Source organism: Neolamprologus brichardi, chromosome 10 (genome assembly GCF_056152115.1).
Source record: "Neolamprologus brichardi isolate AB-2024 chromosome 10, ASM5615211v1, whole genome shotgun sequence".
In the NCBI taxonomy this organism is placed as follows: Eukaryota; Metazoa; Chordata; class Actinopteri; order Cichliformes; family Cichlidae; genus Neolamprologus; species Neolamprologus brichardi.
In genome coordinates, this window is record NC_142113.1 from 5,447,863 (window position 1) to 5,473,772 (window position 25,910).

General features: G+C 39.2%; 1 protein-coding gene across 2 annotated transcripts in view; it reads left to right on the top strand.

Annotated features, from left to right (window-relative positions):
• Positions 1 to 25,910, top strand: part of LOC102776043 (protein turtle homolog B-like) — a 161,858-nt gene that overhangs the window by 34,495 nt on the left and 101,453 nt on the right. For both annotated transcript variants that reach the window (XM_087847107.1, XM_087847106.1), the window contains exons 2-3: positions 1,706 to 1,897; positions 20,422 to 20,568. In XM_087847107.1, coding sequence (XP_087703233.1) covers positions 1,706 to 1,897; positions 20,422 to 20,568 — 339 coding nt within the window. The remainder of the gene's footprint in view (positions 1 to 1,705; positions 1,898 to 20,421; positions 20,569 to 25,910) is intronic.

A 25,910-nucleotide genomic window follows, 5' to 3' on the forward strand; every position in this document is an offset into this window, starting at 1 on the left:
AACAACTATATCAAGGAACAATGTTGATAGCAGAAAAAAACTAAAGTCTAATAGATACTACTAGAGCCATGACAGCTACTGAGCATCTAACTGCCCTGGCTGTCTGAGCTGCAAAACTTGCATATGTTTTGGGCTGTTACATTGTTGTGACAAACAGTGTGCAGGTAGACTGTGTTTTATAGATGATCTGGGGCCTGTACTATGAAGAAAGCTCAGTATATCTGGCTACAGGGCAAGTATGAGGAGTTAAAGACAGAGATTCAAAAGAGTGTTTAATAAACTGAAAAACAAGAAGGTATATAAAAGGCTACAATAACTAAACAACTGAAATACATACAGCCTGACCTGTTGTTTTAGAGACAAGTGTAGAAATCTTTGTTGATTTATATGCCAACAGCTATCACATGGACATGTTAATATCCATCTTGGAACCTATCAATGGTGCCATAGTGGAGAAAGGCAGGGTACACCCTAGACCGGCGGTCCCCAACCCCCTCGGTACCGGTCCGTGAGTCTTTTGGTACCGGGCCGCGAGAGTTGAAGCCCAGGTGTGAAATGTATGGTTTTCAGGGTTTTATCGGTTTTCAGCGTTATTTTGTTATCGTTTTTATCGTTAACTCAGTTTTCCTTGGTCTTTTCACGTGTGTTATGAATAAATCTTCTTTTTTTCGGTACCGGTACTAGTTTTATTTTGTTGTATTTATCCGCGACACCTTAAAGGCCGGTCCGTGAAAATATTTTCGGGCATAAACCGGTCCGTGGCGCAAAAAAGGTTGGAGACCGCTGCCCTAGACCAGCGGTCCCCAAATTTTTTGCCCCACTGACCGGTTTGATGTCAGGCAACATTTTCACGGACCGGCCTTTAAGGTGTCGCGGATAAATACAACAAAATAAAATGATACAACAAGACAAAAACTGTGGTACTTTGTAAATATAATAATAAATTCTGTAATATACTTACATATCTATATTATTGCTAATATATATTGTAATATATCTATATCATGGCTAAAGCAATTCTGGATGGATGCAAACTGCATTTCGTTGTCCTGTACCTGTGACATGTGCAATGACAATAAAGTTGAATTCTATTCTATTCTAATTCTATTCTATTCTAAATGCGACTTTACTGTGTAATCGTGTAACTTTATTAGCAGCGTCCTCCTGAAATGCGCCAACAACATTGAGAGTAACGTCCTCCTCTCTGCCCCTTAATGCTCTCTGATCGCTATGGTAACATGTAAATATTTCTTTCAAAATAAGAGATACGTTGTACAACACGGGAAAAGCCCCAGGGAAACCGAGTTAACAATAAAAACCCTGAAAACCATAAACTTCAGACCTGAGCCTCAACTCTCACGGCCCGGTACCAAACGACTCACGGACCATTACAGATCCGTGGCCCGGGGGTTGGGGACCGCTGCCCTAGACAGTTCACTAGTCTGTTGCAGAGCTAACACAGAGACAGCCAACCATTCACACCTTTGGACAATTTAGAATCACCAGGTAACGCGACTCCACTAAGGGCATTTCCTTGTACTGTGGGAGGAGGCTGTAGTACCCATGCAGACACAGGGAAAACATACAAACTCCACATATAAAAAGTTCTCAGATGGTGGATTTAATTCCAAAGTGGAACTTTACAGTCTGTCTGTGTGTAAGCTGGATTCTTACCTGTAACTGTTACCTGTTACTGTTTCCACAGGTGCCCACGGAGTGCGAGAGGAGCCCCAGTTTGTGACAGCACGTGCAGGAGAAAACGTCATCCTGGGATGCGACGTTTCCCATCCCTTGAACGGCCAGCCCTATGTGGTGGAGTGGTTCAAGTATGGAATGCCCATCCCTTTCTTCATCAACTTTCGCTTCTACCCTCCTCATGTGGACCCGGAATATGCTGGTAAGATAGTGATTACAGTGAAATTGAGACATCAGTAAGTTGACACCAAGCTAAATCCAGGATTTCACTGACCTGAATGGGTTTACATTTGTTTGATGTTTGGCCACAGACATGAGTTGAATGAGAGGTGAGAGGGATTCTCCCTTGCTTCTGTTTGATTTCATTCCTCTGATCGTTACATTGCAGAAATAATTCCCTCTCGTTTGACTTAAATCATTCATCCATTTATCTCTTATATGATTAAATGGGAGTTTTCCAAGCTGAGAAGGAGTCGGCAGCCATGAATATTTTGGGAACTATAAATATAAATAAATTCTCTGTATCTATGAAGCGCCTTGAGGCGACTTTTGTTGTGATTTGGCGCTATATAAATAAAATTGAATTGGATTGTATTGAAGTAAACTTAATGGGATAAATTAGGAATTATGTTGTGTTTCTTACAAAACACAAAAAGGGGGAGAACTGTCATGAAATCAATATCCTTAGTATCCTTATTTTCCTATTATATTGTTTTATGTACTTTAATAAAGGCTTGTAGAGCAAGGCCACTTTTAACTCACAAACTAAGTGCTCAGCCAGACTGAAAAACAGGAAGTTTTAGTGCACAGTCATATTAATAGATAAGACACTGAAATGAGGAACTTGCCATATAAGCAATGTTTGAGAATGTGTGACGTGTAAAGTACCAAAATAAAACCTATATGAGGCACAGTTTATGATTCTAATGTTAGAGAGCTCTTGCAACTGGCGTTTGAGCTGTGCAGAGGTCTCTCTCTTCCGGAAGATGAATGAATAAAAGAAATATCAATATTTTAACACACTATGAGTCGGTTTTCTCTGTTCTGTCATGGGGACAAAAGAATCGGGGTTTAATAATTTCCACTTTTTTAGATAGTTATCTCATAAAGTTAGCTCAGTGTTTTGTTCTAGAACACAGACAGTTGTACGTAGGCTACGTGAGAAAAAACTGACATTGTGATCTGAGCAATGTGTAAACTAATTACGAAAGGAGGCAGTTAGTGCTGACGTTAGCTAAAATCGTAGTGGTTTCTTTCATTTAGACTACCTGATTATTCCAAATTGAAATTTCTGTGTAAAGGGAAATTAACTAAATAAAATGAAGCTTTGCAACATGTCAAGTAAACACTTGTATTATTGGAAGTTTTCTGAAACTTTTCAACTGCAACTCTCCTGACTTTGTAACAGAATTTAATGTTACATCTATTTAAGTCCCGTGAACATGAAGAGAATTTGTAACCTTTTAAAACCAGCTCTGGTGACAGTTTTGGTGATGTGGCCTGATTTGGTACAAGTACCTCCAGGGAGTAAAGGGTTTAATAATAACTATATGTTTTTCAATGATTATACAGGTCTGCAAAAAAAAAAAATTTTTTTTGCAAAACATGAGGAGTTTACATTAAAAAAGCACAACACCGATAAAAAAAATTAATATTTTATTACAATTAACCATGCATAATCTTTCTTATAATTGAACAAAGAAACAAAAAACAATTCCTTCATGATATATTTAATACTACATGTTCACTCTTTTTGTCTGTGAAAACTTTTCTTCTTCTCTCCTCCTTTCGCTTTATTTCCTTTGAGTCTCACACTTAGAAATATTAAATTAATCATTATTGGATACGGTTTTTTGACTCAAGTATAGGATACCAGATTTCAGTTTAAAAGGGGAAATTGTACGCTTAATTAAACTAAAAACCTGAGTTTTGCAAGAAAATCTGACGTGATGGAATTTTAAAAATATTTTTCTCGATTTCAGTGAAACAGTCAAAAACTCCTATGCAGTTTTTTGGTTGCAGACCTATGCTATTCACATGTAGTTGTTACCACGAGTATGTTAGAGCTCCACAGAGCCCCTTGTCCCCCTGTGTCCCCCTGTGTCCCCCTGTGTCCACAGTAGAGTGTGCATGAGTGTCTCCAACAATGTATTGTTTGTGAAAAACAGTCAAATCGATTAAAAACATGTTTAATATAATGACAAACTATTCAATTCAATTCAATTCAATTTTATTTATATAGCGCCAAATCACAACAAATGTCGCCTCAAGGCGCTTCATAGATACAGAGAAAAGCCCAACAATCATATGACCCCCTATGAGCAAGCACTTTGGCGACAGTGGGAAGGAAAAACTCCCTTTTAACAGGAAGAAACCTCCGGCAGAACCAGGCTCAGGGAGGGGCGGCCATCTGCTGCGACCGGTTGGGGTGTGAGAAGGAAGACAGGATAAAAGACATGCTGTGGAAGAAAGACAGAGATTAATAACAGATATGATTCAATACAGAGAGGTCTATTAACACATAGTGAGTGAGAAAGGTGACTGGAAAGGAAAAACTCAATGCATCATGGGAATCCCCCGGCAGCCTACATCTATTGCAGCATAACTAAGGGAGGATTCAGGGTCACCTGGTCCAGCCCTAACTATATGCTTTAGCAAAAAGGAAAGTTTTAAGCCTAATCTTAAAAGTAGAGATAGTGTCTGTCTCCCGAATCCAAACTGGAAGCTGGTTCCACAGAAGAGGGGCCTGAAAACTGAAGGCTCTCCCTCCCATTCTACTTTTAAATACTCTAGGAACAACAAGTAGGCCTGCAGAGTGGGAGCGAAGTGCTCTAATAGGGTAATATGGTACTACAAGGTCATTAAGATAAGATGGGGCCTGATTATTTAAGACCTTGTATGTGAGGAGCAGGATTTTGAATTCAATTCTGGATTTAACAGGAAGCCAATGAAGGGAAGCCAAAACAGGAGAAATATGCTCTCTCTTTCTAGTCCCTGTCAGTACTCTTGCTGCAGCATTTTGGATTAACTGAAGGCTTTTCAGTGAGTTTTTTGGACATCCTGATAATAATGAATTGCAGTAGTCCAGCCTGGAAGTAATAAATGCATGAACTAGTTTTTCAGCATCACTCTGAGACAGGATATTTCTAATTTTAGAGATGTTGCGCAAATGGAAGAACGCAGTCTTACATATTTGTTTAATATGTGCGTTGAAGGACATATCCTGGTCAAAAATGACTCCAAGGTTCCTCACAGTGTTACTGGAGGCCAAGGTAATGCCATCCAGAGTAAGAATCTGGTTAGATACCATATTTCTAAGCTTTTCAGCGCCGAGTACAATGACCTCAGTTTTATCTGAGTTAAGAAGCAGAAAGTTAGTGGCCATCCAAGTCTTTATGTCTTTAAGACATTCCTGCAATTTAACTAATTGGTGTGTGTTATCTGGCTTTATGGACAGATAGAGCTGGGTGTCATCTGCATAGCAGTGAAAATGTATGCTATGTCTTCTAATGATGCTGCCTAGGGGAAGCATGTATAATGTAAACAGAATTGGTCCTAGCACTGAACCCTGTGGAACTCCATAATTAACCTCAGTGTGTGAAGAGGACTCTCCATTTACATGCACAAATTGGAGTCTATTAGATAGATATGATACAAACCACTGCAGTGCAGTACCTGTAATACCTACAGCATGTTCTAATCGCTCTAACAGGATATTATGGTCAACAGTATCGAATGCTGCACTAAGGTCAAGAAGGACAAGCACAGAGATGAGTCCACTGTCAGAGGCCATAAGAAGATCATTTGTAACCTTCACTAAAGCTGTTTCTGTGCTGTGATGAACTCTGAAACCTGACTGAAACTCTTCAAATAAACCATTCCTCTGCAGATGATCTGTTAGCTGTTTGACAACTACTCTTTCAAGGATTTTTGATATGAAAGGAAGGTTGGAGATTGGCCTATAATTAGCTAAGACTGCTGGGTCTAGAGATGGCTTTTTGAGTAAGGTTTAACTGCAGCCACCTTGAAGGCCTGTGGTACATAGCCGATTATTAGAGATAGGTTGATCATATATAAGATCGAAGAATTAATCAATGGCAGGACTTCTTTGAGCAGTTTTGTAGGAATGGGGTCTAAAAGACACGTTGATGGTTTGGAGGAAGTAATTATTTTACAAACAATTAACATAGTAGATACAAGTCTACACATCTGCATCAGATGCAGTGAAAGGTTTCTTTTTAAAGTGTCCTTAACATTCCTTATTCTACCCGTCTCAGGCTGCAGGACGGGAAAAGTAAGATAGACTTGAAGATTGTAGTAAATGTACAGAAGCTTTGTGTAATCTTTCTGTATCCTCATACACTTTGTCTTAACTGATCACTGAGCACCTTTCTGCTGAGTTTAGAAAACTGTGGTTAGTTTGGTGTGCCAATTTACACTAATGAGACGAGTATCATAAAATATGAAATACTGATTAAATATGTATCCCACACACCTAAATACTACATCTTACTAGCTAATACTTTAACTTTTGTCATGTTTCTTTAATTTTACTACTTAAATTAAGCGTGAAATATGAATATGCACCCAGCATATAATAGAAACTTTGTTTCCAAATTATAAACTACTTCTACTGTATATTCTTCTTGCTATATGCAAGTAAACAGACTGATTCTTATAGAGCGCTTTTCTTCATACAACATGCTACATTCACCTCCTTCCATGCGTTTAAATTCTTACTAACTAACATTTACACTGCAATGGATGCACTGGAGAGCATCTCATCCAAGGATACTTGGCATGCAGACTGGGGGAGTCAGATGACCTGCTCTACCTCCCGAGCTACAGCCACCCTGTGTTTAAGTGGAATATGCCGTACTGCAAATGGCAGTAAAGTTCTTAAAGTCACCCACATATACCCAAGACTGGCAAATGAAAGTCAAACAAAAAGACTGATCAATTTTAAAAAGCAGTGCACGAAGATGTCATGAAAAAGACTGAGGAGGAGCTGTGTAATAATAAGTCACAGGTGAATTCAATTAACTCATTAAAATGAAAACAAAGGCAGGAAAAAGAACAAATGATGAAAGTAAAAACACATCAAGATCCTTAACTATCTACTTCAAAATAAAACAGAAGGGGTAATTAAAGAGAGATCGAGAATAAGCACACACAGACAAGAAAAACTGGATATAAAAAGGGGAAACACACAAGGGAAAAAGGGAACAAACATTTAGATAACAACAAATAAAACTCAGGATTAAAACAGAAAATAAGGACATGACATAGAACTCCATTGAAGTAATTTAACTGCCAATTTATTATTCTAGCCTTAATAGATGTATGATATCTCCCTTCATCAGGTGACACAGTGTCTAGTATGAGTTAACTTTACTGGAGCTTTAGGGTATGCTACCGAGACAAGGGGTAGAAGTGGCTGGAAAAAACTATCAGTAAAAGTCTTTCAGGAGTAGGGATGGGTATCGTTTAGGTTTTATCTGATACCGGTGCCAAACCGGTACTTTTGAAACGGTGCCGGTGCTCAAACCGGTGCTTAAAGAATGGAGAACACAAAATTGGTCCTAAAACCTCTCATGTTCAGCTGTTTTTTTGTAAAAAGATAACAATGTTAGCCTTTTCTGCAGCTATGGGGCATATATGGTATCACTCTTGGCTGGAAGCAGTGCTTAAACAATGGAAAAAACACAAACTTTGTCCAAAAACCTCTCATGTTTAGCTGTTTTCCACTTTTTCTTTGGTCATTTTAGCCTTTTTGGCCAGGGTGAAGGGAGTATCTGCCATCAAACAAGAAGACAGCCACATGTAACTACGATGGTGTTTGCTAGTTCACCTTACATGCATTAATGTAGTAACGTGGTTAGCCTACTCAACGTAAATTACACACGAACAACATTAAGCTACTGACCCAAAGAAGAACGGCTGCTGCTGCATCATCATCCGTCATCATTTCTGCTACACTGGCAGGGCTAGGGGCCAGGGCTCTCCTCTTCGGGTTTTTGGGGGATGTTGCTAACTCCGGGTCCGATAACAGGCACCACACCCGCAGTAGATGTGCTCGGTGTGAGGTCTTGCAGCAAGCTATCAAATACGGCGCATTTTTCGGCTTTTAAAAAAAACGCTATGCGTCGCCAGGAGTTTCATCAGATTTGAGGTGTTACCTCCTTTGCACAGTATCACAGTATCAGCTTAAAGCACTTGTTGCAGGCTGCTGAGTTTGCATCTTTTGCTGTGAAGTACAGCCAGACTTTTGACCGCTTCGCCTTGGGCATTTTTAATCTGTAGCTCTGCTCTAAAAGAACGTACGTACCTGGACCCGCCTACTATCCTCGGAAACGTAAAATGATTGGCTAGAATCTAAAGTGTATCATTCCATACCAGTTGGTGGCGGTAATGCACCTTTCAGTTGTTTGCCAACCGCCAATACAAATGTAAGGAAGAAGAAAGTGTATCACAGCTCAGGAAAAAAAAGCACAGAAATAAAGCACCGAAATGTGCGCTGCTTTTCGGTCTGGTTACTACCATTTATGTCAGAACCGGTGCCATCATGGCACCGAGTACCGGTACCCATCCCTATTCAGGAGAAGCATCTGTGCAGTCATCTGTTCTTTTTCGACCCTGTTTTCCAAGCCTTCGGGCAAAAGGTTTGTTACACCTAACACATTTAAGTCAGTGTCATACAATTCATTTTTATTTATATGTCAACAAATCACTAGAGCAATCGCCTCAAAGCAACATATATTGAATATATTTATATTGTAATAGATAGAAAACCCTAACTATCAAAAGAACCCCTCTGAGCAAGTACTTGGCAACAGTGGCAATGAAAAACACCCCAATAACAGGAAGAAACCTCCAGCAGAACCTGGCTGGATGGACGGCTATCTGGGACAACAGGCTGGGGGTGATGGGAGAAAGACAGAGTAAAAGACACTATAGAAGAGAGCCAGCGATTAAAATTCTGGTGCCGTATTGGAGAAGTTCAAGACCAAAGTGGAATTAATTCTGCATAACACTCCCAATTTCCTTAATTGGTAGATTAATTACAGTTAAAATGATTTGCCTCCCTCAATTGCTATACGTTTTTTTAAAACTTAGCAATTTATCTTAGTCGAATGTTATAATTCTTTCATTTATTTGGAATTACAAAACTCAAAGGATATAAAAGAGTCGCCTGTGTAAGTGCAAAACAAGTGGAAGGCTGGCTCTACGAGGCTTTGTGTGTTATAAATTAACAACAAGTATCTCCTACTGGCTAGAGTTCACCACCTGGTTGGACACAAAGAAAAAGGATTGGCAATCAGTGATGGATGGAGCCTGTATAACCAAGGTGTGTTTGCAATCATCCTGCAGCTTCAAGAGAAAAACAGCTTGCCAATGCCAGATTTCTATAGACATCTGAAGGTCAGACACTCAGTAAAGCCATAGCTTAATAATTTAGAAAAAGCAGTGACACAGATGAATATGGATGGTCTCAAAAAGACTGAAAGAGAGCTGGGAAGAGAAAGGGGGCTAGATAATGTTAAGATATGACTAAAGTTAAAGTTGAACATATTAAAAGTTTATTTAAAAGTGAAGTTGAATAGAATCACCTATATGTAAATAAACAAATCAGAGGCAAATCTGTTTCATTGCTGCATCACAATGGCCAAATGTGAGGACTTTTGACTGGGAATATGTTCCTTGTTTTCAAAGATTTTAAAAGCCAAATAAGACTGAATCCTCTTCTGATCATCACCTCCTGTCCTCTGGCCTCCTCTGTGCAAAAAAACCTTATGCTTTTCTTCTGGGAAAAAAGGGATGTTCCAATTTTTAACATCAGGATAGCAACAGTGAGAAAACAGACTGGAGGACTTTGAACAGATTCAGCATCTTTAATATAAAGAGAACAAAACTTCCCTGCCTTTAATGCAGCTTGAGGATTTGAGTTGATAGGGAGGGGTGTGGGGGGCAGTGATGTGGGGAACAATTGTTCATAGACTGTCCAGTTAAAAACTGAAACATTAATTTCAACTGAAAGGTTCTATATTTTTCATTATATATGCTTCATAATAAAGGTATTTGAAGCAAGAAGACTGGCACTGAGATAACTTTGTTTACTGATGATGTAGGCTGACAACAGTTGCTTGTTGTGATTTTTATTATGTAGTTAAATGTCATGGCCAAAGCGTCAGACATACAGAGGCTTACATTGTTTCCTTTTTAGATTGGGACAGTTGCTAAATGGTTGATACATTTGGCTGACCCCAGGGGCAGTCTTTCCTACACGTCCCTCTGTCCTGCCTTCTGAAACAAGCATTGTGCTCGTTTCTTTTTATATACTAAAACAGGGGAAAAAATTGAGTGATAGAATGTTTTTCCTGTAGATCTTCAGAATTGAATATATGGACATATAATGATAATTATGCAATAGAAATTGCAGATTAAACTAGGTAGAGAGAGAGACCGGTAAAGAAATACAAGGAAGTGGTTATAAATCACAGTGTTCTCATGGATGATCTCTAAATCATTTTCCCATGAGAATATTTCCATGCATGCATTTGTCCACTTTCTTCTACTTATCAGGGTAACCGTGGAGCTGGAGCTCATCTAAGCTGAGACAAGGCAAGAAGCAAAGCACACCCTGAACATCCCCAGTCTGTCACAGAGCTAACACATAGAGACAGACAACAATTCATGCCTAAAGCCAATTTAGAAAAATGATGTAATCTAACAAGTATGTCTTTGACTGTGGGAGGAAGCCAGAGTATCCAGAGAGAACACATGCACTCACAGGAAGAACATGCAAACTTCACACAAAAAGGCCTCATTGAGCTGGTGGAACTGAATCAAGGACCTTCTTGTTGTGAGGGTACAGCGCTGACCCCCGAAGCCACGAGATATCATGGGTCAAAGTTTTGTAGAATGTTTCCGGTACACATGGGAATCTTTCTATAAGTAGGATGGAGATATGGATGAAAGATCAATAAGCAAACTGAACGATCATTTAACAAACCACAAATAATAATTAGTTTATTGTCTCTCTCTTTCTCTTCCTCTATGTATATCCTATATATAGTCAGTGTTGGGGAGTAACGGAATACATGTACCGCCGTTACGTATTTAAAATACAAAATATGAGTAACTGTATTCCGTTACAGTTACCGTTTAAAAAGGTGGTATTTAGAGTACAGTTACTTTGTTGAAATAAATGGATTACACGGCGGTACTTCCCTGTTTCATATTGTCGCAGGGTTTTGTTTGACAGCTACGTTCTGTTGTTCCAGGCGGCAGCGTTACAGTTGCCATGGTTACAGGGTGTCGCTCTCTCTCTGCGGGTTTCCTGGGTGAGAGAGGCCTTTTTGTTGTTGTGCTAAGCTAATAGTCAGAATGCTACAGGTATAGCTCTAAAGAATGTAGCATCATAGGCAGTGTAGTCCGTGCTGCAGGGAGAATGGACTGCCATACCCGTTATGTGTCTGTGAGCGAGGGAGGGAGAAAAAGGAAAAGTACGAGCTGTCATCAAGCAAAAACGGGAGCTGGAAGCATGTAAATATAATAATAACCACTGCAGCCAAGAAGAGTGCCTGACGAGCCCAGTTGAAAGTAAGCTATTAAAACTCGACTGTACACCGTGTTCGTGTTTTCCTCCAAAAACAATAAGTTCCGTTGGAGCAGCCTTTCAACGCCTCTCTCTGTCTCTCGCTAGCAAAGTTGACCCAGACAACGAAGTAAAGCTATTTTTCGGCTACAACCCCGACACAGAACCCACCGTATTAGCCAGAGGTCCCTTTACTACGGTTCAGAGCCGCGGACCTTCAGTAACAGTAATAAATCACAGCAATAGTACATTCATGTAGTTGTAAACAGCATGATAATATATTAAGTAATCCAAAGTATTCAGAATACGTTACTCTCATTGAGTAACGTAACGGAATACGTTACAGAATACATTTCGGGGCATGTATTCTGTATTCTGTAATGGAATACATTTTAAAAGTAACCTTCCCAACACTGTATATAGGATAATATAAGAGTATCAAGTTAGCCCCTCATTCCAGTTTATTTAACTTAAGGTAACTTGAGTTTAAAAAAAGAAAGAAAATTATACATTTTTTAAAATTCATTCCTTTTTTATTATTTAAAATGCTTCCATAGACTCTCGTCGTCTTCTATGTAGGTAACAGAAAGAACTGAACTGAAGTTGTCCTGGCAAACCTGGCAGGGTCGCATTGAGTGATGTAGTGTCTGGTGACAGTAGAAACAAACGGGTTTGTTCAGTGTCCACATACCATAGAAATGATAGAAAGTTGGGGTAAAAGAAGATCTGGACAGAAATAACAGTAGAAAAAAGATCAACATGTTTTTTTTTTCTCCAAGATTTTCCGTTGAAGGCTCTATTCTTGTATTTAACGGACAGATATGAGCGTAGTATTGATTTTACACCTGCAGCGGTAACAAGGGATCTTGCAGTACCAAAAGCGACCTCATACCAAGTTGAAAATGTGGACCCAAGGCCAGTGCTCTACTCTTATCAAAGTTAACGCCAATCATCATGACTGGAGCTCTGTGATAGACTGCCATGTGGTGATTGTATGAAACGGATAAAAGAGACAAGAAGTAGGAATAGATTGAGTTAATAAGATAGGACTGGAGGAACAGCTGGACCTCTGTCATTATTACAACGAATCAAAGTCCTGCTGGCTGCTGCTTTTGCTGCCTTCAAAACATTCCTTTTTATATGTTCTTTGCATTGTTGTGGGTGTAGTTTAGGCTCTTTTTACTCTATTTACTATGTGCCCTCACCATTGAGTTGTGACATCTCAATGGTGAGCTGTAGACAACATGTTGTTGTGGTCAGTGACGCTGTTAATAATAGCACTGTTTTTGTGCTGTTGTTAACCACGAGTCAATGCATTTATAACGTAGTTCAATAACTACATTTTCACTGCACACTGAGAACAATCTGTATTTAAAGCCTGCTTCTTTTGCAGTAGTTTTTAGTAACTTTATGACACTTTATGAATGCGGGGGAAAGAATGCAGAGAAACTCTGTATTGATTTGGAGGCACCATTCATTGTAAGGCGGACAAATGGAAACATTTCAGAAAAATGTGTCTACTTATGCCCTCACAGCATAAATGATCCATGTCAGTCCCACTCTAAAAGGTCAAGGGTTCAGAGGTTTCCTTTGTTTGCTGTGTTATTTAGCTCTTGTTGTTATGTTAGCTCAGGTGTAGTACTTGTTTCTGGCTTTATGAAACTGCTTGAAATGCTTAATTGCAGCTTTCTGGAACATCTCCTGAAATGTATGGCTTTTATGAGGACACCCACAGTGACTACTGTGTGTGATAATGACATAACTGCTACTGAAAACAGTTAGTGAAGTGTGGATAGAAAACATGGCCAGAGAGAGCACAGTTTTCTTTTAAATGCCACCAAAATCCTCTAGTGAGTCTTCATTTGAGTGTGTAGTAATGCTTCAAGGTATGTTGGAATAAATCAGGAATACAAATGACTCTGGCTTCTCTATGACCTCAGTAAAATCTTCCTCTTGTCACCTGTTGAAATTATTATGGCAGCAATATAAATGAACTACTGGCCTTTAGCAAGTAAATCTACCACCACAGATACTAACAATGAACTCAGATCCAAGCAGTTCATTTCAATAACACGAGATCCTCGAAAATAAGCACCTGAGTGAGATTTACTTAATGAGAGACAGCTGAAGGAAATTTATTTTTGATGTAAATGTATGCAAAATTATACATACAGCCCCTAATATACAGAAACACTCCCACTATCCATCCGCTTATCCTTTTCAGGGCCAACACACAGGGACAGACAACCATTCGCACTCACATTCACACCTAGTGGCAATTTGGATTGTCCCATTAACCTATCCCCACAAGTTGCATGTCTTTGGACTGTGGGAGGAAGCCGGAGTACCCGGAGCGTCCCACGTAAACATGGGGAGAACATGCAAACGCCACACAGAAAGACCCCGGCCTGATGTTGGAAGTGAACTCAGGACCTTCTTGCTGTGTGGCAACAGTGCTAACCACCGTGCTGCTCACTAATATTTGGTTAAATGTTGCTAAGCAGATTACACCTGGACCATATGTTTTTGGTAGTACTCAACAAGATTCTAGCATTATTCCATCTGGATTTTAGACTCTTCTTGGCTGATTTGATATTAGTTAGTTAGTTTGTTTGTTTGTTAGTTTTCTGGCAGGAACTTGACTTCTAAGCATAGTTCACACATTTTCCGTAGGGTTGTGTTCAGGGCTTTGGGAAGCCCATTCCAGAGACTTAATGTTGCCGTACTTAACTATTCCAAAACCAGTTTCTTTGTGCTACTGGGATCATTGTCCTCTTGGAACAGCCAATGTCAAGTTGAATCCAGTTGTTTATTAGAAGTGAAGTTGAGGACTTTGGAGGTTTTCCTCCTTCTTTGCTATTTCATCCACATGCAACTGTACAACTGGCAGCAAAACTATGGCGTTATTTTTGTGCCACTGTTCTGAGCGCACATAAAACAAATTTGCAGGTGCAAGTGTTGCATTTTGTGGAGAAATTTATTTTGCGTGCAAAAAATGTATTTGCTATTATCCACACACACACACAACAGCAGCCCCTCTCGCTCAGTTTTTGCATTTGCGCTCGCTCGCAATGTGTTGCTCGCGCTCTCAAATTTCTGCCCATGCACGTTCAACTCTTTCTGTACACCGTTATATTTGTGCCACAAAACCAGCCAATCACAGACTTGGATGCAAAAAACTCTGATTGGATGTTTTGGTCTCCAATCAGCTCAAAATGATGAAATGCAATATCTCAGAATCCTTTTCGTAAAAAACTCAAACGAGGCAGTGGCGGAGGAACACAGAGTTTGAAATATTACTCTTTCTGGGTCACAAAATAAACTTTTAAGATATTTTCATGCGAGCATGTTTCTGTGTAAACTTCAAATATCTGCTCGATTTATCAAGACATCACATATTTGCAAAAGTGCTCTAACGTTTTTTAAAAAATAAATTTCTGCTCAAAATGCAACACTTGCACCCGCAATTTTTTTTATATGCGCTCAGAATAGTGGCACAAAAATAACGCCATACAAAACAACACCAGAGCTGATTTACATGGCGTTTCCATGGTTGGTATTTGCGACTCATAAATCTGGTAAAGTTGACTAACTCGTATGTCACTGGTGTTGGAAACTTAGCTAACATTAATTGTTTTAATATAGCTTCATGAGTCAAACTTTTATAACTGAAAAGCATGTCCCAGCTATCTTCTTGAAATTCTTCCGCTGTGGCATTTTCAAGCATTTGATATTTTATTTTGAAATTAGTCACTACACATATATAATCTGTAAGGATTTGTAAGTGTTTGAAAAGCTTACTAACTTCTAAAATCTATATAGATAAAATCTGTTAATCCTGGTGCCAGTTTATATTATAAGCTTATTGCAGATTGATTAACATACATAGGATGAGTGAGGGAAGGACATGTTTTCAATATAACTTTGCTAGGAAGTTAAGAAGAAAGAAATAACCCATCTTTCTATTTCATATTAAAATCCTAAAAAATGTAAGTTCATTAAAAGCAATGTCCAATAGAGTAACCTGGAATTTACCTGCTAACCCCGTTGTCCATTAACTACTGAAATATTCTTCCTCTTGGTTTTTGACATGTGATTTACCTTCACAGGTTACACCCGATTGCCACTTTGGGTTCTCTCTCAGACTATTTTCCACTTCCTCTCTCACTCCATCACTGCTTCCCAGGACATAAGAGAGCAAAACCTAATTAGACAATTCTGCCTTAAAATAATCAGAAGTACTTTTATACATGGTTTGCTGCTTAAATATGCAGGGGCTGGGTGTACTACTGCAAACCATGGCCCTGTGGAGGCATGGAGTTCCTCGTTAGTGTTTCAGAAGACAATCTGCCAGAGCAGGGTTGCATGGTGATGACATCATCCATGCATCAAATGTAAAAGCCTGGCATAAAGATGGCTCTGATAAAAACATGCTTCAGCCACAGTAAGGCCGTCTGTATGGCACCATTATTCTCTTTTGAATTAACAAAGTGTTCATCGTCTTCACTAGATGTGTGAAGTCAGCCGGATGTCCTGTGCATGCTTTACACTTTAACCATGAGTCTGATTTGACATTTCTGTGCATGTAGTGAAAATTAAGGATTTTGTATCTGACAAACACTAGAAAAATCAGGGAAGTGGTTGGCACTGTGGTGAACGTGCCTGACTTGAGTATAACTCATTTAAGTATACACTATACGTAGGATATAAATTGCAACAGAATAACCAGATAGTTTTTCTACATGACACCATTAAGCCTCATTGCCATGGCATAAATCACCTTACTCAACTTTCCTCTCTTTTGTTACAGTTTACCTTTTATTGTTGTGTTCCACAAGTGTAAAAACTATATATGTATGTCATGTTAGTCATATCTTACTGTATGGGGGTTGTAAATTGCACTGACTCTGTAAATACTGCACATAATGAAGAAAATGTTGCATAGTACATCTTATATAATTCACTTTGGTTACTTTAGTGGTCTATTTTAGTGAAAGTAGACCTTGCACTATATAGGGACATAGAGTAGACAGAATTTTAATTGCATTAATCTTGCTTAATTAACCTAATTTCTGCTCTGCTTTAAAAGGTTTGGTAGCAGTTTAAAAACATCTAAATATTAATTTTTTTATGAGGATCTTTTGAAAATGACAGCTCACGCTGAGTTTGATTTATCCCCAAATTGCTGCATTCATTATTAATTACCAGAAATTATTAAGAAGTTTGTAACTCACTTTAATTGGCAAGACAAATCTACATTTTGTACATATCTGTAAAAATTACCAAAAATATTTAGCACCATGACCTGTTAATAATAATTCTACACATCACAGAGAGCCAAAGATTGCACAAAAAGCATCATGCCACAAACTTTGATATTCTTCAAAGAAAAACAAATGTTGCAAATGTTCTGGACTTTTTTTCCCCGTGCATGTTACCAGCATTAAAGCTGAGTTTTAAATGAATTCCCCATCTCCTGAATCCAGACTGGAGCCTATGCCAGCTGTGATAGGGTGAGAGGCAGGCTGGATAGGATGCCAGTCTGTAACAGGGCTAACACTAAGAGATAGACAGCCATTTTATGGGCAACGCCATGCATGTCTTTGGACTGTGGGAGAACGCCAGAGTACCCAGAGAGAACACACACAGACAAGAAGAGGACATAAACAGAAGTCTACAAACAAACACCCCAGACTAGATTTGAACCCAGGACCTTCTCATTGGGAGGTGACAGTGCTAAACACCATACCACTGTGCTAAGGCTGAAGCGCAACGAGATCATGAGGAATTGTATCAGAGATTGGACTATTTGAAATGTCTTGAAATAGACAGAGGCTACGTTCACACTGCAGGTCTTAATGATAAATTCCGATTTTTTGATCAAATCCGATTTTTTTGTCTGCTCGTTCACACTACAAATAAAATGCAACAGCAAACGCGCTCTAGTGTGAACGCTCAAAGCGGCCCGCATGCGCAAAAGAAGACGTCACACACAACACGCTCTGTTTAGATCCAGAGCAAACAGTATTGTTTGACTGATGGCCGTTAATATAAAGACTTCGAACTTTACGTTTCCCAATTTTTGCTTTAAGTTATTTTGTTATTTATAATGTAAATAACCCAATAATGATCCTTATTGCTGTTTTAGAGGAGCGCTGCTTCAAAGGATAGCTGCAGATTTCTTTCAGAATCTGCAGATTATACAGTACAAATAAAATGTTCACGTTTCTCCAACGTTGTCTTCCCAACAGTTTCACTAACATCTACACTGGATGGTCAGGAAGCGTTCGCGATGTCTTCTCGGGCGCTGATAATTGGCGTCTTTTGTGTCAGTGACGTAAAAGACGGATTTAATGCGACATGACCGTTCAAACAGCAGTCGCTTTCTAAAACGTCAGATATGTATCGGATTCAGGACCACATACGAAAGTGACCCAGATTGGATTTAAAAATATCGGATTTGTGCCGTTCACACTGTCATACCATGATCGGATATGGGTCGCATAGGGTCAAAAAAATCGGATTTGATCTGCTTTCGCCTGCAGTGTGAACATAGCCAAAGAGAGCTTGGATTGGACAGTTCTACTGTAACTTATTTTATTTGAGTGAAACATTTATGTAAATGACAGGCAGAGAGTTGCAAGAGCTAAGAGGTGTAATGCAAGGAGTAGAGGTATTTGAGTTCAAAGCTATATAGTAGATGAGATTAAATAGCAGCACAAGTGAAATGGAAGAGTTACAATTGAGACCTGCTCTGATGTACCACTGACAGTGGTACTAACATAAAGACCGAAGGTGGAGCTGGAGGCAGCAGAGCTGAAGATGCTAAGATTGGGATTGAGCGGGGTTGACAGGATTAGAAATGAGTACATGAGAAGAAGAGCTCAAGCTGGGCGATCTGATGACAAAGTTAGAGAGGCAAGGTGGAGCTGGTTTGGACATGTGCAGAAGAGAAGTAGTGGATATATTGGACAAAGGATGTTGAATATGGAGAGACCAAGCAGGAGGAACAGAGAAAGGCCACAGAGAAGATTCATGGATGTAGTGAAGGTGTCATGACGTGCTCTGAGGCCGGCAGGATAGGACCCAAAATGCAGGACTGAGACAGAATTAAACTTGAAGGCAGCTTTATTGGTGGGTTTACAGGTAACAAGACTAAAACTGAGAAGACACTAGGCTGGCAGAACACACAGCATTGAGAGAGATCATGACGAGGAACAGAAGGAAATGCAGACAATGGCTGTATCCCAATTCAGGGTCTGCAGCCTTAAAGTATGCAGCCTTAATGGTCCACAAGGGCCACGTACTCAAAGACCACTAAGGCCGGAAGTGCGAGGCTTGTGAAATGGGACGGTCTAGTCGCGCTGCCCAGGTTGCCTAGCAACCATGATACTAACAGCTGGAAACGTTTCATACAGCTTTGTTTGACAGAAATGAAGGAGAAAATATTTTGTTCATTTGTTTGTTTGTTTCTACATGAGCTTTGATCATTCTCTGTAAGATTAAGGTCAGCTATTGAACGCTGTATATTTTAAAGTAAAGGCTTTAAAACCAAGTTAGTACAAACGTCACTAATGTCACATAACTTTGCCGACATGTGGCCAACAGTAATGTTTTAATGTTCTTCGTTATTAAACATTTGCACATAAATAAGTGACATGATATTCAGTACTTACTTAAAGTTTACTCTTCGGGCGCCCCTCATCCGCCGTTTTTTTTGGCAAAATTATCCACACCCACCGCCGTGCTATGCATTCTGGGATATGTTGGGCCACGAAGTCTACACCGCCACATCCTTAAAATTCAGGGAAATTAAGGATGCATTTGAGGGCCGCATTTCGAGCAGCCTTCGAATTGGGACAGCCTTCGTCGCGGTGACGTAATCGGCCTTAAAATGCGGCCTTTAAGGCTGCAGACCCTGAATTGGGATACAGCCAATAAATACACACAGTGAATCAGGGCAAAGAGGAAACACTTGGGGGATACAGCTGGACATAATCTAACTGACGAGACAGGGGAAGCAAAACTGAACATGATGCACACAGGACATGTGACTGTCAGAATAAAACAGGAAGTAGGAAAAAGAGACGCAGACTCACACACACAGCTTGACGTGGGAATACAATAGCAGACACATGGCAGACGGACATGACAAAGCTGAAAGACAGAGAGAGCCAGGAAGCTGAGACAACAGAGAGTGAGCTGGATAGCGAGGGACAAGTAAGACAGAGAGGGAGACAGATGCAGAGAGAGAGGGAGCGAGAAGGGAACAGAAAAAGAGCATCATTATAGACAACACACTGGGGATGAAGGGGAGGACACAGCAAGGAGAGACTAAGACAGAGCGGGCACAGAAGGGAACAAAATTAAACAAGAACTAAAAAACATAACAAAACTCAAAGACTCTCCAAACTAAACTTTAGTATCTCAATAACCTGCAAGAAATAAACAAAAGACTAAGCAAACTTAAAACCCAGAAGATGGATATGAAGAGTGCTGGTGTGCCAAATGAATGAATGAATGAATACCTGCTTTGGGATGATTTTGGAGAGTGTGTGAAAATGTCAGACAGACTAAAATTTGATCTATTTTACATTTTCAAAACTTGCTTCACAGTTTGTAAGCAAATGAAAATATTTCAGCTGTCAAAAAATGTGGAAACCGTACAAGTCAGTTTTTGTGAAGAAAGCGTATGTCTTTGTGACACTCTGCAATCAAATGAAAGGAGCACGTTCAGTAGAAGGAGGTGACTCCCAACATCTGGGAACTGGCTGAAAACTGGCAATTTAGTGGGAGCAACAATTTTAGCTGTGCCTGTAAGTGATAGACACAGCTATTGCACTTGTTGCTCTGCTTCCATGTTATTTTGCAGACTAACAGTGCTGTAGTATCTTTGTTTAGAAATGGCTCTAAACTAAAGTATAGAGAACGTCAGTGTCAGCACTATGTGATCCCTGCAGATTTATATCCGAGTCGTTCAAAGGCTGATGTTGCTTTAACATTCATTCGGTGTTCCTCTTCTCTCTTCTCTTCATTCACCTCTTTCCTTTCCTTCATTTTCCTTATGAAATTCAATCCAACCATCCTTCTCGCCTCCGTGTCCTCTTCCCGCTTCGCCTCTTGGCCAGGCCGGGCCACTCTGTATGGCAAGTCCTCCCTGCGGATAGAGGATGTGCGTTCAGACGACCACGGCTGGTATGAGTGTAAGGTGCTGATGTTGGAGCAGCAGTATGACACCTTCCACAACGGCAGCTGGGTGCATCTAACTGTCAACGGTAAGAAGCATCTGACATCATGCATTATTCAGGCGGTTCAGTGTAAAGTCAGTGTGAAACAATAACTGAAGAGACAGTACAAGTACAAAGGATTACAAAGTCATACCTTTGTTGTGTATGTGTGAAATATTATTACCTTCTTATGTAGACTTTTTTACAGTCTTTGAAGGAATTGCGTTACACTTGTCGATGGAAATCCAAGATTTCAAATTGTTCTTGAGCTGAAGAAAGATGCACATTTAACACAAATTGATACAAATGACTGTCTCTTGACATTCACAAACTCAAACTCAAAGGCAGACAAAGTAACAAAAATGATTCTGCTTTTCTTTATGTCTCAGAAATAAAAGAAACAGGTTTAACATAAAAATATGAAAAACATTTCTAAAGAGATGCACACTTAATACAAAGACATGTAAAAAAAATACCAAAGACAGGCAAAGCAAACTGGAACTCATATGAAAAACGACTGGAAAAGGCACAATGCAGTCAAAACAACTATGACAGAGGTACAATGAGACACAAATGGATGAAATGGAAAAACAAATTGAGCAGAAATAGAAACAAACTGAACAGATCAACCCTCAAAGATGCAAAATAATGAATGCAAATCAATAAGTCTTTTAGATGATTATTTCTTAGCCTGTGGATGCACTGAACACATAAAAGAGTGTTTGCATAACAGATGCTGAAATGCCTAATAATGTAGATTCTGTGAATAGGCTGCATGTGCTACATCTTTAATGCAACACAAGGGTTAGAAGTAAACCTAATAAAGTATTGTAGTACTGTAAATAGGCCACTTTGAAGGTATGAATTTTAAATCTTTTATTTTAAAGGTACAGTCAGTCATTCTATTTGGTTAGTTCATAGAAGAAAAGATCATATTGTCCCCAAAAATATACCAATAATAGGCAAAGGTCACTCTCAGGAGCTCAGTGAACTCCAGCATGATACTGTGGTAGGATGTGACCTGTGCACAGTCATTTGGTAAAGATATTTTGTGATATTATAAAAATCACAAAACGGGGTCTGTGGATGCTGAGGCACAGAGTTTAAAATCCAGCAAGAAACTTTCTGATGGCTACCAAAAACATCTGGTCAAGGTGACACTTAACCTGATGTTAGTGAGGGTGTGTGTATGTACTTTAGACTGTGTTTGTCCTTTTGATCATGTGAGGATTAAAAAAAAAGTCCAAAATAAATGTTATGTTAAAGATGTCTGCTTTACAGTTAAAAGAAAATCATTAAAAGCCATTCCTCCAATCATTAGGAGGATGCGTACTCGTATTAATTCCTACTTCTAATTACTTCATGATATATTTTTGTTCTGGTTACAGCCTAATATATACATATGCAGTCCCTTGTTACGTTAATATATATACATATTTATGCGCTCATCTATAATTATTTAACGACAACTATCTAAACATATCGATGCATTCTCTTCCACTTATCCTTATCAGGGTTACGGGTGGGGCTAGAGCCAATCCCAGCTGTCATATTTAACATCTTACCTCATCTATATGTTAAAACACTCAGAAAAGCAGGGCTATGCATTGATTAAAAAAAAAAAAAGAGGTATATAATATATAATTAGATATATTAAAAATAAATGAAATCACAGCTGGGTGAAAGTTGTGTATTAGCAAAACAGCTGGTTAAACTTTGTAAATTTATTCAACCAAGTGATTTCTCAGCTTCTGGCTGAGCCTGCAGCAGATCAACTTGCTTGTTTTATTAAAGCAAAGATTGTAGGAGCTGAAGCCATCTGTCCATTATCAGGGTTTTCTTTCCTCACGTGCTAATGGAATTAATGAAAACGTTCTGACATTGGACTTTAACTATTCTACATTAAACATGTTGGCCGAGATGACCAGTAAGAGAAAACCTATTTGTTACAGTGATAATTCACGGAAGCTCCTTTTCTTTCTAATGCTAGTTTCCACAGCATTGTTAATTTTGACACAAATTTTGATGTAGTTTTTTTGCTAACATGTCATTTAGGTGCAATCATAATTTAATAATTTAATCATCTAAATTCTTTTAGTTTCAGTCTAGTCAACTAAATTGCATAAGCCTGTCACTGACAAAACTAAAGTTGATTCAGCTGAATAAAAATATAACGTCCTAGTTTGTCGTGTTTTTACTGATAGTTCCTGCACATGTTTCATAAAGCGTCTCATTTCCCTTGACATTAAATATATAATGTGTCCATATGTTTTCTCTTCTTCCCAAGCACTGATATTTTGTCATGTTTTTGTGAGAAATGGGGAGCATTGGCATTAGCTAAGAGTTGTGACCAGAGATGGGCAGTAACGCGTTACTTGTTACTTGTAACGCGTTACTGTAATCCGATTACTTTTTTCAAGTAACGAGTAAAGTAAGGGATTACTATTGCAAAAATGGTAATTAGATTACCGTTACTTTCCCATAGGAACGCTGCGTTACTGCGTTACTAAAACCGTGATTTTTTTGCGAGAATGTCTCATGACAGTGACGTAAGCGAGTGCAACGTTCGTGACAACAGCTGTGTGCAGATCAACAATGGATCATATATCGAGTGCAGAGAGAGTATGAGTGTGCAGTGTTTAAAGCATGGAAGTACTGACCTTACTTTGAGTTTGATTCTGTAAAAAGTGACAAAAACATTAGCGTCCGTTGTGCGTGGGAAGAAAACTTCTTTTTACAGCGAAAAAAGCCCCTAAACTTCCAAGTAAGCACCGAGTAGCTACGACGTAATGGGAAACTCACAGAGAAACTCGTGGATTCTTCCACTAACCGCTGCACACCTGCACCAGGGTAAACCTCCGCCTACCCCACTCCTGCTTTACAGGTGAAAATAGAGCAACAGGACCGCTAGTCTTTGACTTTATTTATTTTCTGCTGTGTTTTACTTGCATCTATTTGAAAGAGTGAGTGTAAACACAAAAAAATATATATTTTATGTGCTGGAATGTGCAGAAAATAGGTTTAAATATTAAACAAATTTCTTCCAGTCAGAGTATGTTGCATATAATTAAATTTTTGCTTGATGCATAAAGTTAAAAGATTAAAACTAATAAAACAAGTTTTAAAAAGAGACTTTTCCATTTGATTACATTTTGTATGATGATTATGTAGAAAAAGTAGAATTGGGCTGAAAGATCTATCACTTTATCACCTATTCAGGTTGTAAATCGTGTTTTTAAAAAGTAACTAAGTAACTAAGTAATTAATTACTTTTGAAAATAAGTAATCAGTAAAGTAACAGGATTACTTTTTTGGGGAAGTAATCAGTAATTAGTTACTGATGACTTTTTTCAAGTAACTTGGCCAACACTGGTTGTGACCACAATTTGGCACTAATATAAAGAATAGTTGCAGACAGGTGAGAAACCTGATGACTGTGGTGTTTAAGATCATTATGGAAACACATTTTCACTTTGATTTTAACTGATGTCTCTTTTTATTTTTTATACTAGGCAAGCACCGCCTTGCTTGTCCTGATGGAACGCCACTAATGTGGATGTGAAAAATGTGTGGGGAACGTTAGAGCATATGTGTTCAAATACCCAGGTTTAAAAAACACATGAATTCCCTGAGCTCCGATACTAGTTATTATCAAAATGCATTGTGCAAAATATTCTCATTTTTGGTGTTTATGTCTGTTTCCATAATGATTAGTCCTTCCCCTTTTTAAGATGGATTTAGCAGTGAATGAGCCTAATGGTGGAGGGAAAAACAATCTAATAGGAGGGAAACGTAAGGCTGGCACTGAACACTTCAAAAGATAAACACTGCAGAAGGGTGCAGGGTTTTCTAATTATAAGCAACTGAGTAAGCAACTTGATAATATTGCTGAATCAGATTTCTGGTCACGTAGCCAGTAAATACATATATTAAATGTACTGTGCAATAGACATTACATCTCAAATAATATGTAATGAACATTGTGGTGAGAATAAGGCACGGCGGGACCACAGATCATCATTCAGAGCCATCTTTATTGCCCTACTCACCACAACAACACCACACACACCTGAGTCCCCGTGTTTTAACCCGGCGGGCGTGATTACGGATGTGTCCGCCCTCCCTGCACGGCACCGCAGACCACGCCCCACCACAAACATTTTTACAAATGAAGATTTTAGGGTAAAAAAAAATGATTGCACAGCACTTTCTATATCTGTGTCTCTGCTTCCTGTAGTAGCCATAGAGCATCGCTAAAATACAGTTCTGCTATAATTCACGAGAGGATAGTCTAACAAATCAGTCAGAATTTGCAGAGTTGATATGATGATTCGATTTCAGCCATTTGAAAGAGTTAAAACATAAAGCTGTTCCGGGATTGTTAATGTTAATGTTGTGGTTCAACTGACAGTATTTGTGGTTTCTGATTGGTTACACTGTGGCTCTTTTGTAAGAACTTGACTTGAAAAAGTTGTCGCTGAGCAGAGCACTGCATCCCCTCCTGTACATGCAGTGTCACAGATTTGCTGCACTTCTAGAAAAGAATCTCCTGCGCACAAACCAAGCTGAGTGTTAACACTCACAGGGCTTCACAGATGAGAATATTCTTGCCTTCATGTGGCAGTTCTAGCACTCGTCAACTCACTTAATCAGACAGCATATGAAGATGCTTGTTGCTGTGGTAACAGACAGATCAGATACGGTCCTGCAGCCCCTGTCCCCCACCCCCCAAGTTTAGTCTCATCAGCGTTGCGTTTGTTCTGTCTTGGTTCTCCATCCTCTTTCCCAGCAGTGTTTAGTAGCCTAAGGCTCCTAACTTAACCTCCTTTCTCTCCGCCTGTTACTCCTTCACTGTCTGTTAACATCCTGTCGCTGTACCAAGCATGAACCACACGGCTCCGATCATCGCTGTAGTCAGTGGTGTACAGGGGACAGCTGACAAGCATGCCAGTTTTCCAGAATATATTGCTAAAACTAAGCTTCACAAAACGGATGTGCTGAAGTTGACTTTGTTACATTTTCTTAGACAGAAAATTTATTAAAGTGTTTGAAAATGAAATGCTTTTAATGTGTTGAATATGTTACTGTGTTTCCTTTGTTTTTCCCCTAAGAAGAAAAAGATAAAGCAGTTTAGGTGTACCCAGCATTTGTGGAGGTCGTTATGACAACAGTCTTATACAAAGAAAGCCAGGTTATTTTAAAAAATAGTACCATGCTATGTGTTATTTTGGTATGTGGCTAAAATACCCTGGAAGTTAGAAACACTGACAGAAGACTAATTTCTGCAAAAGTGAGAACACCGAACATTGGTATCCACCGAAGTTGGATGGTGCCTTCGGTGTTTAGACTTCCTAAGGAAGGATATAAGTAGGGAAGGGAATTGATAAGAA